The sequence below is a fragment of the Gekko japonicus genome, unplaced genomic scaffold (genome assembly GCF_001447785.1).
Source record: "Gekko japonicus isolate JY-2015 unplaced genomic scaffold, Gekko_japonicus_V1.1 scaffold399, whole genome shotgun sequence".
Lineage (NCBI taxonomy): Eukaryota > Metazoa > Chordata > Lepidosauria > Squamata > Gekkonidae > Gekko > Gekko japonicus.
Window position 1 is genome coordinate 530,071 of NW_015175981.1, and position 17,564 is coordinate 547,634.

General features: G+C 47.7%; 1 protein-coding gene across 1 annotated transcript in view; it reads right to left on the reverse strand.

Annotated features, from left to right (window-relative positions):
- Nucleotides 1–17,564, reverse strand: part of KCNH7 (potassium channel, voltage gated eag related subfamily H, member 7) — a 455,965-nt gene that overhangs the window by 80,483 nt on the left and 357,918 nt on the right. The window contains exon 7 of the mRNA XM_015426236.1: nt 14,324–14,749. Within this exon, the coding sequence (XP_015281722.1) occupies nt 14,324–14,749 (426 nt within the window). The remainder of the gene's footprint in view (nt 1–14,323; nt 14,750–17,564) is intronic.

A 17,564-nucleotide genomic window follows, 5' to 3' on the forward strand; every position in this document is an offset into this window, starting at 1 on the left:
GATAGGCCTGCAGGGGGAGGTTGACCTTGAGGAAGGCCATCTTATCCCCCCCCCCCCGGCTGGGTCCAGCTGGGAGCAGTGGGGGCTGAGAATGTTCCCCAGGTGGGAGAACACCCACTCACTCTGGACACTGGTGGGAGGGCAGGAAAGGAGACTCATGGCCATACAAGTGAGGTTGGGCCAGATGACAGTCTTGCTAACAACTCTTTTGCTTCCGTGGGGAGCCACAGGAACAAATCAAGGGAAGGAGGCTTCAAGACCCCTGGTGATGCCCTGCTAGGGATGGGCACCAGTGGGCTGGCAGGATGGGTTTGGTGCTCAGGGATGGGGGCCTGTGATATGCAGGGAGGACGACTTCGTCCCCCCACAATGAACACTCTTTGCACCCACTTTCACAGTCATGGCACACAGGAGTGTTCACAACCAGGAGGGGTGGATCCTCAACTGAGGCACCCAGTAGCTAAGCCCCACTGCTCAGCATGAGCAGAGAGATGGGGTGGCTCAGAGCCCTGAGTCCACCTAATACCCAAACACCAGCAGGGGAAGGAGGTGTTCACATTCAGAAGGGTATAAAATCCCCCCCCCCGGTTGCTTTGAAGTTTGGTAAAGATTTTGATTTAGCAAAGACATTCTGTCTGGAAATATATGCATTCATGAACCGCCCAAACTGCCTGAAAATTCGTGCCAGTAAACCTGCCACGAACTTCAATTCATGAAGGACCAAGCAAAATTCACCATGAACTCACAAGATACAGGACAATGCAGTAAAAGCAGGTGATAACCTCCAATAATAATGGCAATAGACCACAATCCTATTCTGTTATAAAGATGCATTTCATGGGCTGTTTTGTTCAACAACACTTTTAATCTCTTTTTACAAATGTCCTCCTGAAGATTTCTGTTTGCCCGTTCTGCAGAATGATAAAAGTGTGGGAGTCTTCCCGATCTCCTCCTATAGTGCAGCTCACAAGAGGGGGGCTGAATATGTTTTAGGGTTTGCACATCAGCTTGGATCCACTGCAGCATTTCCACGGGTCGGAGGATTTCCACCTGCAGAATGTGACTTTCTTGCCTCCCCGCTCCAACTGCGGCCCCAAAGAAGCAGCATTTCAGAGGGCATTTGGGGCTACATTTGGAGTAGGAAGGTGGAAATGTTGTGGTCTGTGGGCACATGTCTGTCAAAAGGCTCCAGGGCAGGGATCCCTTTTTGAGCCGGTCGGCACCTTTGGAATTCCGACACAGTATGGTGGGCACGCCCACAAAATAACTGCCACAAATTTGCCTGCCAAAGGTGACACAGCCAGCCACAAAATGGCTGCCACTGCTTATCTTCAGTCAAAAATGTGAAGATCCTTGTGCTGGAGTGGCAGCTACAGCCAAAGCAAGGTTTTTAGAAAATCTGCACAGTCAGAGGGTGATTCTGCACTAGACCATAAATCCTGGTTCAACCCTGTCCCCGAACTTACATTCTACACTACACTCGAGTTTACACCCGTAATTATGTCAGGGTATTTTTTGTTTCCACATTACATTGAGGTCACCCCGGTTTCACCCCACACTTGCCCCAGGATAAACGGATGCTGTTATAACCAGGGATAAATGCAAGGTGTTGTGTTGCAAGTTGAACTCTGATAAAACCGGGGATGAGATCCAAGTGCGGAAAGAAGAAGAAGAAGAGATTGGATTTATACCCCGCCCTTCACTACCCAAGGGAGTCTCAGAGCGGCTTATAAACTCCTTTCCCTTCCCCTCCCCACAACAGACACCCTGTGAGGTAGGTGGGGCTGAGAGAACTCTTGACAGAAACTGCTCTTTTTCAAGAACAGCTGTGCCAGAGTTATGGCTTGCCCAAGGTCATCCAGCCAGGTGCAAGTGGAGAAGTGGGAAATCAAACCCGGTTCTCCCAGATTAGAGTCTGCACACTTAACTACTACACCAAACTGGCTCTCAGTCAAATCCCCCACTGACCCCAGTCAAATCTCCAATGGCCAGTCAGAAGCCTTGCTGGGTAAAAAGCCCCACCTGTCTCTAAAAACAGTAGGCAGGTACCAGGAAAGATGTCGTTGGGCACCATGGTGCCCACATACAGCACACTGGGGACCCCTGCTCCAAGGGATCCAAGCCACAGTTCACTTAGTGCATCTGTGAGGCCCAACAGATCTGGGGAGTGAATTGTATGAAAGTCTAGAGCGTGCCCCCAGATCCTTTAAAATGGGTAGGAATTCAGTGGCACACCAAGCCAAAGCAGGAATCTTCTCAAGGTGAAAAAAGTTTTGAAAGCACTTGCTTGCAGCAACTGGTGTGTCTTCTGAATTCTACGGTGCTGCCCTCTGCTGACAAGCATGAGGCATCAAAAGCCTCCACATAACAATCTATTTAAATCAAAACTCGGGGTAAGAGTTCCGTGTAGGTTAGTCATGCATGGAGCAAAACTGGAAACAGATTTCTGAGGCCAGGCGGTGGTGGTGTGGTCTGCTCTGGGCTTCAAATCTTGGTGACATTTACCTTGAATTCCAAAGGGCTAACCACGTTTTTGTCATTTCAGAATTTATAACTTTGCTAACAAATCTAACATTTCCCTTACTTGTACCACCACGGTATGCATAAAACATGGCAGTCACAATGGTCTGTATTATTAAGATGACGGGACGTCTTTCTCAGCTCAGCAGATAAACATGCACACAGAAATCCATCCCATAATATGGCATGCGGTATTTTAGATCCTGGCCTTTCTAAACACAGCGGGCAGCCAAGCATTTCTAAGCCTCGGAGAACATGCCTGGGGTTACCTTTGAAAGTGATGCCATTTAATAGAAAAGGATGGTTGGCACAATTGCCAGCAGGGGTCTTATTGTTCGATGGACTTTGCCTTAATGGGAAAATCTGTCTCTTTTTAAAGGCACCTTCCATGGTTGAAAATGATCGTTAGTAAAAAGCATCACATGGTACAAATTTTACATTTGCTATCATCCCCTCTCTATAGGGATCACCACCAAACTATTTGGGTCAAAATTGCAAGGCGTTAAAAGCCAGCAAAGAAGGAAATCTACGCTGTTACCTAGTAAGGGAAGGGAAAAACATAACAACTAGCATACACAGACACGAGAACTGAAGGGGTCTTCTGAAATAACTTCAGGAAATTCTTTCCCTTTATTGTATTGGTTTGTCTAGATTAAACCTTTTGGCTATTTAATAGCATGTGATGACCCAACCCATTCAATTTAGGCAGAATATTACAAAAAATCCAAAGGAAGACTCCAATGTCAAATTGCTGAATTAGATCTCATTAACAAGTTCGACTATTCACCACCTTGGATTTAATAGGGAACTGGGATTCCACTACCTTTATAAGTATTAATATCTTGCATGTCCCATGCTTTACAGATTTCAATCAGTTCAGCTATACCTTTGTAACTTCTTATAGCATCTGCTTATCTTGCACTAAATGCTATGTTAATCCTGCTTTGCCTATATAATAACAATTGGGGTGGCCCTCATACACACCAAGTGACCTTAGTAACCTTTCTACTGGATTCTGTTTCAAACCTGCCTCTCTTTGTAACATCTCCCCCTCTCCCTTTGGCTGTCTTTCTGTTATGACTATAACAGCATCAGCCTAATGGATGTACACAACATGGCATTCGATGATGTGAGTTCTCACCTATGAAATCTTATACTAGGAAACAAGATGTTAGTCCAAGGATGCCACTGAACTTCTTTTTTATTTTAATAGCATGGATGATAGGCTCTGATTATTCTTTTATCACCTCCCACCAAGAAGAAGAAGAAGAAGAAGAAGAAGAAGAAGAAGAAGAAGAAGAAGAAGAAGAAGAAGAAGAAGAAGAAGAAGAAGAAGAAGAAGAAGAGGAGGAGGAGGAGGAGGAGGAGGAGGAGATTGGATTTATACCCCACCCTTCACTGGCCAAGGGAGTCTCAGAGCGGCTTACAAACTCCTTTCCCCTCCCCTCCCCACAACAGACACCCTGTGAGGTAGGTGGGGCTGAGAGAGCTCTGACAGAAACTGCTCTTTTTCAAGAACAGCTCTTATCAGAACTATGGCTTGCCCAAGGTCATCCAGCCAGGTGCAAGTGGAGGAGTGGGGAATCAAACCCGGTTCTCCCAGATTAGAGTCCCCTGATCTTAACCACTACACCAAGCTGGCTCTCACCACCAAAGAGATGGTGGTGGTGAAAAGTGCTGTCAAGTCGTAGCCAATTTATATAGTCTACCCCGTCGGGTTTTCGAGGCAAGAGACGTTCAGAGGTGGCTTGCTGTTGCCTGCCTCTGACCAAAGAGATGAGGGTAGCATGTAGAAGAGTTTTCCAATTTTATCCTCACAACAACTCTGTGAGGTAGGTATGCTAAGGGGGGAGGGGCTCAATATCACCCAGGGAACTGCATGGTTGAGGGCTTGAACCTAGGTCTTCACAGTCCATAGGTGGAACACTGGCTCATGGGTGGAGGATCAGCTTGCATGCAGAATGTCTTAGGTTTTGTCTCTGGCATCTCCAGGCAGAAAGGGTCAGGTACTAGGTGAGACCCCTGGAGAGATCCTGAGACCCTGCCTCTGCCTAGCAGTACAGACTTGGACAGACCAATGATCTGACTCAGGATATGGAGGCGTCATCTCATCATGTGATTAGTCCACACCACAACCCAACAGCTGCTCACAGATACAGTCATAATGGAGGAGGCACTGAGGGTGGAGGCCTACGATTATTTAACCCTCTGTATGGCTTATTTCAGCCACCAGAAAGCAGACAGCAGATATTCCAAGTCTTGGGATTGGTTAAATACATGTTCAGATTAACCTGGTTTGGGAAATTATGGACTGGAAACCATACAAGAAGAAGAAGAAGGATGATGATGATGATGATGATGATGATGATGATGATGATGATGATGATATTGGATTTATACTCCGCCCTTCACTCTCCTTTCCCTTCCCCTCCCTACAACAGACACCCTGTGAGGTAGGTGGGGCTGAGAGAGCTCTGACAGAAACTGCTCTTTCAAGAACAGCTCTGGGAGAACTTGTGACTGACCCAAGGTCATCCAGCAGCTGCAAGTGGAGGAGTGGGGAATCAAACCCAGTTCTCCCAGATTAGAGTCCACACATTTAACCCACCTCTTCCCTCAGTAGTATCCTGCACTCCCTGACAAGGCACTGCTTAGGAAATCTTCCAAAATAGGTTCCTTTTATCCTCAGCAAAGGTTTTCTCAGGGGATGCATGAAGGAGGAAATGGCTTCTGTGAACATGCTGCATTGATGAAAGTACAGAATTCAAACATCTGTTCTTTGGAGGCTTCCAAATACATGCCAAAGTATGTTTCAGAGAGTAGCCTTGTTGGTCTGCAGTAGAACAGCTAGATTTGAGCCCAGTAGTACCTGGGCTGAGAGAGCTCTGAAAGAACTGCTCTTGAAAGAACAGCTCAGATCACACCAGCAGCTGCATGTGGAAGAGTGGAGACTCAAACCTGGTTCTCCTAGGTATGAGTCTGCCCTCCTAACCACTACACCAAACTGGCTCTCACTTCTTAACTGACTAAAAGTTAGCATTTTATGACCCACTGCTGTGTTGGAGGAGTGAGCCAGGGATAGACTGGCCATAAAGGACACTGGGGAAAGTCCTGATGAGTGGGTGGCCTGGGGAGCTGCTTCTGCTGGCCTCATGCAGGGCAGCCTGGGGGAGGGCAACTGAGTGTGAGTTACCACGACTACAAGCTGGAGGTCCTTCATCCCTTGTGAGATGGGCAGGACCTGCCACCGTAAACCAGCAGCCTCTAGTCAAATGACAAGGACACACACCTGCTCTTCCTCCCTTCCATCTTTCTGTTGGGTGGCGAGGCTAAGAGTAAAACAGGGGGCAGGGTTGCCAGCCCCCAGGCAGGGCCTGGAGATCTCCCGCTTTTACAACTGATCTCCAGCTGACAGTTCAGCTCCCCTGGATAAAATGGTGGATTTGAAGGGTGGACTCTATGGCATGGTACCATGCTGACACCCCTCCCCTCCCCAAACCCCACCCTCTCCTGGACCCACCCCCAAAGTCTCCACGTATTTTCCAACCCAGACCTGGCAACCCTACTCTCTGCTGTTGGAAGGCCTACATTTAGCCACTGCTTTTTGCAAATCCAGTTATTGCAGTAGGTAAGCATTCTAGAATGCAGCTCGGCATGGGTAGGACTAGATTCTGTTCCCAGCTCTGCAAACATGCTGCAGGCAATGCAAATCTGGAAAGCGATGGCTGTTGGTTATGGCAAGCCAAGTCCTTGTGGGAGAACGGGGCTAAGGGAGGGAGGTGGATAGAATTCAACAGCTCTGCCCTCTGTGATGGACAGACGCTACTCTGGTGACCTTTGGCTGTGCCTTTGGTTCCTGATAGCGTTTGCCTTGTGGAGAGCACAGTGACTTTTGAAATATTTTATAATAATCCCCTGCTGACTGTTTTGACTACAAGTTGCCTGTTGTGAGTCAAGGCTAGAAGTGTCTGGTTGTTTTGGAATGCTGTGTAACAGGGGTCATTTCGTAGAAAAAGAGCTAGGGGAACTCATTAGCATAACTCATTAGCATATGCCACACCCCCTGACATCAGGGGCCCGGCGGTGGACCTGCAAGGCCAGCGGGAGTGCGAGGAAGCCCCGCCAAGGCCCTCCCTGGCCCCAGGCAGGCAGGGGTGGGGAGAGGCGGGGAGGAAGCAACTTACCCTCCCTCTTCTCCTGCCTCCTCCTGGCTGAATGAGGGCTGGAAGCGGGGCGGCCGGAAGCAGGGGGCGGGGCTTCATCATGTGCCCCGCCCCCCTGCACCTCACCCGGGGGAACTGCGTTCCCCCGCGTTCCCCCCCGAAATGACCTCTGCTGTGTAAGAGCTGAGATGAGAGTCTTGAAATGGTGTAAATGAAACGACGACAAGAGATTTAGGGAAAAGAAAGACGGCTCAGGAGAGGAGAGAACACTGAATGCTTTTGCTTTGTGCATCTGTGTACTCATGTTTTTGTAAAGATTTTTTAAAAATGTATCTTTCTCGAACCCAGTCCTTTTCAAGACAGACCTGACACTCAACCAGGGAAGTGTGATGAGTAATGTATTGTAATTCTTTGAACATGTTATAACGTTGTACATACTCAGGAACTATTTACAGGATGTGAATGTAATTGGAAGATTAATTGTTCACTGTTTGAAGTGTTAGAATTGTTAAAAATAAAAATAAAAATAAAAAAAAACATTATAAAAAAAACACCCCAGGGATGGTCCCCCTTTTTGCAGTGGGGTTTATGCAGGAATGAGCCAGACCCTCCCCTTCTCTCTTCTCCATTTCTCACAGCCCCCACTCCCAGCTCAGGAGCCTTGTAACCCACCCACCTGTGAGACAGTTTTATGTTGCAGTTTTAAACCAGAGCACTGTTTGTGCCTGGAGATGGTGACGCAAGGTGACTCTGGGCAACTGTGCACAACCACGGCTTTCAGCCAGGTGGCTCTACGGTAGGTTTCTGCAGCCCTGCCCCCCCCTTAGCCAGCTGCATGGCTGGGGGAGGGTGGGGAGAGCAGTTCATGTTTAAACGGAAGGGGCTGCAAGTTGGCTGGGCATTCAGAACCCTCGGCCAGGAAAACCCACCCTCCCACTTAGGGTAGCCAGTTTCCAGGTGGAAGCGGTGGATCCAACAATTCTGTGGGCTCCTGCCAACCGGTAGCCAGCTGACCAGTGGGGGGAAGCCTCACACCCAACAGCCACGACCCCACATGACATTCCCAACATGGTGATGTCATGTGGAAGTGACATCATCTCGCCAGGGACGTCACATGATGACATTCTGGTTTGGGGGCAAAACTCTACGGTTTGAGTCCACTTTTACCATAGAGTTTGCCTGAAAACCAGAGTGTCACTGCGCGATGTCCATGGCTTGATGGCATAACTGACACGTGACGTCCTCGTGTCGGGGACATCACACACAGCAACATCGGCCTTCCCCCCACTCCTGGAAAGCTCCCTCTCACCCCCCACCAGCATGAGGTAAGGACCTGGCAACCCTACTCCCAATCCATGTTTTCATATCTTACTTACGCTGTTGCTATTCAGCTTTACTATGTCTTCAGGGGGTGTTGCTGGTTAACAAGGCTGGGAAGGAATTTTACTCATGGCCCTGATCAGCTAGCAGCCCCTGGTGTTTTCACCTTCCCCACACCAAATGTGTATATAGAATTTAGATTTGCTTGTACTGTTAAAACAGCATAGCTGTCACAGCTGGCTGCTGGTGTTCAGGCACTGGCTGCAGAATACAGGACAGGGTAAGCAGGGGTGGGCAACCTGCATGACCCTGAAGCAGGGGGTCTCCTGAAGGGGCTCTGGGAGCCAAGTGCATGACAGCCACCTTTGGGGCTGACATGTTGACCATGCCCCCAGAAGGCTGGTCCTTGGTTACTTCAACAGACCGGTTGGGAAGGGTTCCTGTCAACTACACCTGTTGTCCCCAGCCTAAGCTTCACTAAGGCTTGAAGAACCGGTCATCAATAAAGCTGTGGCCTGCTTCTCCCCAGTCTAGGGTATCTATGCCATTCTCCCCCTAACCGCGGTGGGCTGTTTCTCATTCCAGGCACCATTGTAACCTACTTTGGCGTCACAACTCACAGTTCAAAAACTGCACTGAGGAGTGGTGGATGGTAGTACTTCATAGGCACTGAAGCACTGACAGACAATCAGCATAGTTTCTAGCACTCTATCCCAAACGGTTGACCAGAAATTGATTACAACAAAGGAATAATGGCAACGGAGAGTTCAAATCTCATTGAATATATATTAGGAGCACAGAGCTGGTATGCATGTCCAGTTCAAAATTATATGCCCAATTCAAATCAAATAATCAGCTGCAGAGTCAAATGCTCTTGCTTCTGGGAGTGTTTGGGGGAAGAGAGGGTAGAATTTCTGGCTTCCCCAAATGCCTTTACCCGCTGCTGTTTATCCAGCAGTTAGTTTATCCTCGCCCCACATTACAGACACAACAGCTTCTTGTCATGGGTTCAAGACAGGTTCTGAACTTTCTATTCAGATGTATTACTTCCAGGGGAGCGACTGAAATCTAAACTTCTCCAGAATGTGTCAAGCAAGTTTACCACTTCGGAAAAGGCATGTGAAAATTAGGCCTAAGAGGCAATTTCTCAGATATGTAGAACAAACCCTGCCACAAGCCTGACATCTTGTAGGCTATTTATGGTGGTTCTATTCTGCTTTCCCCCCCTCTCAAGACCTGACCCAATTTCTCTATGGAATAAGGCGTAAACGGAGAGAGAAAATGGAAGTAGAAAGACAAGAGTCTTCTTGAGCAAACATTTGTTCCTCTCCTTTTTATAACTTTAGCTTGGCTTCCTCCCCAGATTTGGATTTGGCTTCCAAAGCAACAGTTGTAAATACTGCTCCCTGAAAAAAAAGGAACTGTATCTATGGAATCAGCATTTAGGGATGCCAGCCTCCAGGAGGGACCTGGGGATCCCCTGGAATTACAGCTCATCTCCAGCCTCCAGAGATCAGTTCCCCTGGAGAAAATGGCTGCTTTGGAGGGTGGACTCTATGGCCCTGTACCCCACTGAGGTCCCTGTTCTCCCCAAGCTCCACCCCCAAATCTTCAGGAGTTTCCCAGCCTGCAGCTGGGAACTGTACACACCCTGTTGGTGGCCAGGGAAGACCTGGCAACCCTCTGTATCCTACTGATCCACACCAGAGTTTGCTAAATAGAGAGGCTTATTTGTATAAATCAGATGCTGTTGTCTTTTTCTACTATCAATTGTCGCGAAGTATTTAGAAGAAGAAGAAGGGATTGGATTTATACTTCACCCTTCACTCGGAGTCTCAGAGTGGTTTACAAACTCCTTTCCCTTCTCTTCCCCACAACAGACACCCTGTGAGATAGGTGGGGCTGAGAGAGCTCTGAGAGAACTGTCCTTGAGGGAATAGCTCTGAGAGAACTGTGGCTTGTCCAAGGTCATCCAGCAGCTGCAAGTGGAGGAGTGGGGAATCAAACTCAGTTCTCCCAGATTAGAGTCCGCACACTTAACCACTATGCCAAACTGGTTATATTACAGTAAATTTACAGATCCACAAGTTGTAAGGGCAGCTTTATATAGCTGTGTGTAGAACAGTGGTTCTCAACCTTCCTAATGCCGCGACCCTTTAATACAGTTCCTCATGTTGTGGTGACCCCCAACCATAAAATTACCTCCTGAGTACAAAGACAGGGAGAAATGTTAACAAATAATTGAATGGCAGAGCTGAAATGCCATCAAAGGCGGGAGGTGCCTTTTGTGGCATTTCACAGCTTGGGGGGGACCCCTGGGGACTGGCATGAATGCCCCCCCCCGACTTAAACCCCATTCCCACCAAGTGGGGTCCTTTGCTTCGGCTGCAATAAACTCTTCGCCCAAATTGCGGACCAGGGGAGCAGGGCAGGATCGGGACCCCCGGTTTACCACGGGGCACCCCCACCGTACCCAATGCTGACGGCACTGGCCTAACGAGTGCACAACTCAGATTCGCTTTCGAAGACCCCATCCCGCCCCAGCACACACCCCGTCCCCGTCCTAGGCACGCTCCTGCTGGGCACCATGGCCCCTCGACCTGCCTCGATCCGGCTGCCCGGCGGAGCGAGAATCCTCGGTCCAATCCCGAGTCAGCAGGCTTTGTGGGGATCCAGGCTGCATGTGACCTTCCGTCGACTTCCTTTCTTTTCGGAAGCAAAAAATAGATTTAAAAAAAAACCCACCAAAACCCACAAACCCCACTTTTGTGCAAACGAAAAAGAATTTGCCAAAAGGAAATGAGCCCAACGGATCTCAAGCGAAGAAGGGCAGATCGCGAGAGTGGTGGCTGCGGCTGCTGCCACATCCCCGGATTGGGGGAGAGGCGGGTAGCCCCTGGCATCTCCCCAGCAGGGCTGGAGGAGGAGGAGGAGGAGGAGGGACGTGCAGAGGCGCCCCCGCCGTGCCAGCCGGGGAAGTGCTGATGTTGGCTTGGCTGGGCCCAGCCTGGGCGGAGTGGGAGCAGGGGCAGGGCAAGCCAGGCCGGAAGCCCCTGGATGGTTGGAGCCAGCCTGCCAGTCCACTCGCCTGCCCCGCTCCGGCTGGCCGCCCAGAAGCGGAGGGAGCGACAGGCAGGCGCCGGCTGAGTGCGTGTCCCAGGAACAGCTGCCTCCACACGCCAGCATCGCCCAGCACGGGAAGCACCCACGGCTCTTCAGCAGAGGAGGAGGAGACCATCGAACATTTGTGTTTTCCGATGGTCTTAGGCGACCGCTGTGAAAGGGTCATTCGACCCCCAAAGGGGTCGCGACCCACAGGTTGAGAACTGCTGGTGTAGAATGAGGGAGCTTTTCAGACCAGTGGGACATGAAAAGTCTGCTGTGATTAATCTATTTAATGTAGTACATCCAAAGATCTCCACTGAATTTTTGGGGCCCAATCCATTATATGGCACTCCAAGCATCAAAGTAGAAAATATAGGATGAGATATGAAACAAGATCAGGGCAGAAAACATTCCCATGGCAACATTGGCAATTGGGGGCAGGGAATCCACCTGCCTCCAGTGTGTGTGTGTGGGGGGGCTGGTAACCTTATTTGCACTGGCTGTGGTCTGCTGTAATAATAGGTTGGATCCAATGGACTGTTTCCACAGGCAGAAGGATTTCTCCCTGTACAGCATGGCTTTCTCTGGGAGTGACATTTCAGGGGCATTCTGGGCTGCAGTGGGAGGGGGGTAAATGGAAAAAATGGCACTTTGTGGATGGACATCTTTCCGTCCATGGACACTGTTGGTTGGAACAATGCCACTGGTTCTACCAGTGGCAACCCCTGCTGGCACAAGGGTGTCACTATGGTGGCATGACTTTTTGCTAATGTGATGTGGGGAGGGTGATTCAGGAGGTCCATAACTTAGATTGCCATAACTTAGAGAAAAGTTTGTACACTGGTTTAATTTCTTAATTATAAAGGAAACTCAAACGATGGCCACAAAACAGCAAATGGAAATTTTTTGCCTCTCTCTGAGCCTCCTTCAGTCCTCCAGCTGTCCCCAGGAACAGGGCTGGGTGTGATGTGGGGGTATGGTTGCCAACCTCCAGGTGGGGCCTGGAGATATCCTGGGATTACAACTGACCTGCAAGCTACAGAGCTCAGTTCTCTGGAGAAAATGGCCACTTTGGTAGGTGGACTCCAAGGCATTTTATCCTGCTGAGATCCTCAAACCCTGCCCTCCCCAGGTTCTACCCCCAAATCTCTAGAAATTCCCTAACCTGGAGCTGGCAACCTTATGTATACTTTGAGAGAGCAGAATCGGCAAACTGTCTCCCCAGTTCCACTGGAGCACCCTTTTATCACTGAAAACCAAGCACTGGACACAATGCAATGGTTTATATGGGAAAGATAAGAGAGTCCTTAAAATCTACCTCAAAAGGAAAGTTTGTATGTGTCGATTTAGTTGTTATGATAAAGTACATTACAGCTTCAGCTTCTAATAGCGTAAAAGACAAATCTTTGGAAAGAGAACAGGGTCATGCATGTTTTCACAAAATATGTTGTGTCTTTTAGTCAGTGAACAATACGTCACTACTGCTTTTCTACAAGGACTCTATATTATGTGTAATAATGTACCATAAAGCAAAATCTATAGGCCACAATTCTCAACTGACACATAATGGTTAATGCTGAGATACTCTGGATTCAGTGGAGTTACAGTGTCAGTGGAGTTCCGTGAGTCATCTCCTCTTACACCAGCACAGCTCTGGGATGCCTGGATCTGTACAGTTACCACAACAACCCACCCCATTTATTATTCATTTATTATTGGATTTATATCCCGCCCTCCCAACAAGCGGGCTCAGGGTGGGTCACAGCAGTTAAAATACAACAACAACAACAACAACAACAAAATAATAATAATAATAACAACAATAACAACAATAACAACAACAACAACAACAACATAAGAGAAGCCAATGTTGGATCAGGCCAATGGCCCATCCAGTCTAACACTGTCACACAGTGGTCAAAAATACCAGGTGCCATCAGGAGGTCCAGCAGTGGGGCTAGTTCATACAGAGTTAAAACTGTTAAAACCAACCGACAGCAAAAGACTCAATTTCCGGCATCCACAAATGTCTGCCACAAGTGCAGGGCACATGGTGACTAAAACAAGGACCCATTCAACAGATGCTATAGTGATCATGTTGTTGGTTCTATCCCCTGTACAGTTAACAGCGGAGTGCAGAGGAACCGTGATGGGGAGGGCCAGGGAGGAGTTCTGCCTAGACCAAGCCTCCAGTGAGACTTTATAGAGGTCAAGGTTCTGAAGTGAGTTTTTTCAAAAGTCAGGTGGTTATTTTTTTAACTATATAAGTAGCATAGGAAGCTGCCCTGTACAGAGTTAGATGATTGGGCCCATTTCACCCCTGATTACCTCTGGCAGCAGCTTTCTAAGGCTTCAGGCAGGTCTGTCACCTGCTACTTGTGATCTTTTATCTAGAGATCCCAGGAATTTAACAAGTCTCCATGCGTGTGCTTTATCCCTTAGATAAGGGGGTTCCCCAGATGTCTCTCATGTAGGACTGGTCAACAATAACTTTAGCTACTGATATTATGAGGCTGACTCCAAATTCAGTCAGGCATGGCCAAGAGGGCTTGGTGTTCGCTCTCTCCCTATCTTCACACCTCAGAATAAACCACTTTGGATACAGCATTTCCAGCAACTGTTCAAGGAAAGAAAGCCAAAAATCCTAGCAGCAAGGGTGCCCAAAATAACTCATTGGCACCAGGTGTGTTTATTTTTTTCTGGGAGAAATCTCCACTGAGCACAATGGGCATTATCTCTGAATAAATACATAGGACAGGTGAGGGCTACGAGGCGCTGAGCTGTTGTACACTGATGGCCAACATCCTTTATTCATGCACCAATTAAATTATGATGGAAAGGAATGGTAAACTTTTTGTCAAGTAATGGCAAAATAGCTGCCCACTGTGTTTGTCAACATTACTTATACTTTCCTAAACAGAACTTTTTATTGTGTTACTCCACAGGCCTTTACAAGAAAGGGCTTCCACCAAGTCTGAGGTAATATTGTCCTACCAGGGAAAGATTTCACCCCCACCCCCAATCACAGTAACTGCTTTTTTGTTTGGCTTGGTTTTGGACCTCCCTCCCAAGTGATAATGGCTTCCTATGGAGAACAGGAAGTATCCAATACAAATCCACTGTCAGGAAACATGAAGCGCAGACACATCAGGTAATCACAGCAATGTCAATCAAAAGGGAGACAAGCACAAAACTACTTGTTATTTTTAGCTTACCTCATCAGAGCCGGATCCAAAGATCAGCAGGTCAAAAGGGATTGCAGCAACCATGTCAATTAGGAACCAGCCTTTGAAGTAGTGGATTGCTATTTTGGCTGGGTCGCTTACCACTTCTTCATTCAGGTTGACATACGTTGTTCGAAAGTTTATTAGAATGTCAATGATAAACATGATATCCACAATCAAATCAACCATGTTCAGTGGGTTGCAGGAATAGCCGCACACACGCCTCTTCTGCTCCTCGTTGTCATTGAGAAGGAAGGCGGCGGAGTAAGGGGTGAAGATGGCCGTGTAGATGACCAAGAGCAAAATGAGCCAGTCCCAAACGGCTTTGAAAGGGCTATAGTGCAATATAGTAAATTTGTTGATGCGAGGCGTTTGAAGTTTATATTCTGGTAAAACATCAGCTCCTAAGGATAGGACCTAGGGGAAACAGAAAAAAAAGGGGGGGGGGGAAGAGAAAATTGTAAGAGACAAAATTGTCTAGCAGGCCAATCCTAAACTACATTACATCTTTTAAAGTCATACTGAAGTCAATAGGCTTTGAAGGGTTTGTTGTAGTGGTTAAGAGTGCGGACTCTAATCTGGGAGCACCAGGTTTGATTCCCCACTCCTCCACATGCAGCTACTGGTGTGACTTTGGGTCAGTCATAAGTTCTTTCAGAGCTGTTTTCTCAAGGGCAGTTCTAAAGAGAGCTCTCTCAGCCCTACCTACCTCACAGGGTGTCTGTTGTGGAGAGGGAAGGGATTGTAAACTGCTCTGAGACTCCTTTGGGTAGTGAAGGTGGGGAAAAATCCAATCTTTCCTTCTTCTTCTGTTTTGAACTGGGCCATAAATAGCATTTAGGAAAAAGGACGGATCTACACTTAGTTTAGGATTTTCCATTAGGAAGTTAAAGACTTACGATTTGTCTAGTTCCTTTAAATCCTAATGGTTTTGCTGGATTATTTTTCCCATCGGCACAAGAATTTAAAAAGCAGGCCCCTATGCTGAAAACCTCTCATCCTCTCCTTATTCACACTGTGAAAATGTGAACACCCCAGGGGTTAATGGCCACTCTTTTCCTTTGAAAAGCGCATTATGGAATGATTAAGCAACACCTAGATTATAAATTGCTTCCAAGCAGCCATTAAACAACATGGGTGAAAATGGAGGCTGTGTTGATCTATTATGTATTCCTTGGCTATGCCTTGCACTTAACTAATGGACACTGGCTGCCTTTCAATGCATTAGCAGCATTGGTATGGCAAGCCAAATGACCATCATTCCAGGCTATCTAGAGCATCTTTCTTTCTCACTTGCTGCCAGGATTTAAAGATTTAGGCTCTTCCTCTGCCCACAGAGACCTCACACTAGACCTAAAATCCCTATTCCCTTAGCCCTTCCTACATAGGCGGTATGGTGGAGGAAAGATTGTGGTAGCAGGCTTTGGCTTGACCTGCACATGCTCTGTGTGAACAGAAACATCAGTGTGTACAGACCGCAACCTGTGCGCATGCAGTCTCTGTACACACGACTGGGTAACCTACTCAAACCAGGCTCCTCAATTACTCAGTCAAAGCACATACAGTTGCTGACTGTGGAATTTGTGTAAGTTGGGGCCCACTGTTGCGCTGTCATGCCCCACCCCTACACCTATTCAACCACCACCACATTTGCTGGGAGAAGACCGATAAGAACATAAGAAGAGCCCTAGAATCATAGAGTTGGAAGGGGCCATACAGACCATCTAGTCCAACCCCCTGCCCAATGCAGGACCAGCCTAAAGGATCTCTGACAAATATTCATCCAGCCGCTTCTTGAAAGCTGTCAGTGAAGGGGAGCTCACCACCTCTCTGGGCAGCTGATTCCACCTTTGAACCACTCTGACTGTGAAAAGGTTTTTCCTAATATCCAGCCGATAACTTTCTGCATGTAATTTAAACCCGTTGCTTCGGGTCCTATCCTCTGCTGCCAACTGGAACAGCTCCTTGCCCTCCTCCAAAGGATAGCCTTTCAAATATTTAAATATTTGTTTGGACTAGATGGTCTGAGCCCTGATGGATCAGACCAGTGGTCCCTCTAGTCCAGCACCCTGTCTCACATGGTGGCCAACTGGTTCCTCTGGAGATCTAACAACAGGGCATGGAGGCCAAGGCCTTCCCCTAATGTTGCCTCCTGGCACCGGTACTCAGAGGTTGACTGCCTCTGAACATGGAAATTCCCTTTAGTCACTGTGGCTAATAGCCACTGATAGACCTGTTGTACTAGTATAACTTACAAACAATTCTTGATTCTTTCACAACAGTGAAAACCTTTGCTCCAAACCAAAGCCGATTTTGCTCAGTCATTTTGCCTCTTTCTTCCATCGGTACTTGGTTCGTTTCTGCTATCACAGCTAAGGCACATATTGACCCTCCTCCTTCCTGTTTATGTTTTTAGTTGTGGTTTTCAAAAACAATCTTTTTGACTGTTACCTTAGAGCCCCTAATTTGGTGAAAAGGTGGGATATAAAAATTTGAATGAATGAATGAATGAATGAATATGATTACTTGAGAGACATGGAAAGTATTTCAGAACGAAAAGGATGAGACACCTCCTGTGACCATTTTTGCAAAAAGCCAGTAGGGGGTGACCCTTGTGAAGAGCTTCATGGGGCCATTTAGCCTCTTGGGAGACTGATTCAGAACGCTGCCTTTACAAAAGGTTGTAAAATTTCTGAAGCATCGTTTGTAGCACGTTTCCCATGAAATAGCACCAACCATTTCAAATGTTTGTAGGTACCATTCGGAGTTTTGCAAGTAACAACAGAGTTACATTCGGTAATGTATTCCAGAGAAAACAAACAAGAGCAGAGCCGCACAGCAGCAACTTCCAGCCTCACAACTCCTGCATGCGGCTGCCAGAGTTGCAAGCAGTATGATAGTGTGGTGTAACCATCCATCAGCACTGCTTGGCTTTCTACATCTCCCTGTAAATGGAAACTGTCAGCCACTTGCTGGGACACTCAGACTGCTACTATTCACAGCATTCGGTGCCACTAATTAGCAGCCCTTCCGTGGTCGTGACAGGTGCCCATGCTGGAGGGGGTTCCTCAGATGTGATCTTTCTTTTGTTTTATTTTTAGCTCGATCCAGTGAAGAGCTGTACTATATTGACCACACTAGCGTCGTCTTTTTGGGTCTCGTTTGAATTAATGGATTGCCCTCGTGACATAGTCATGTATTAGGGACCGCAGATGACTTCACTCTCTCAGCA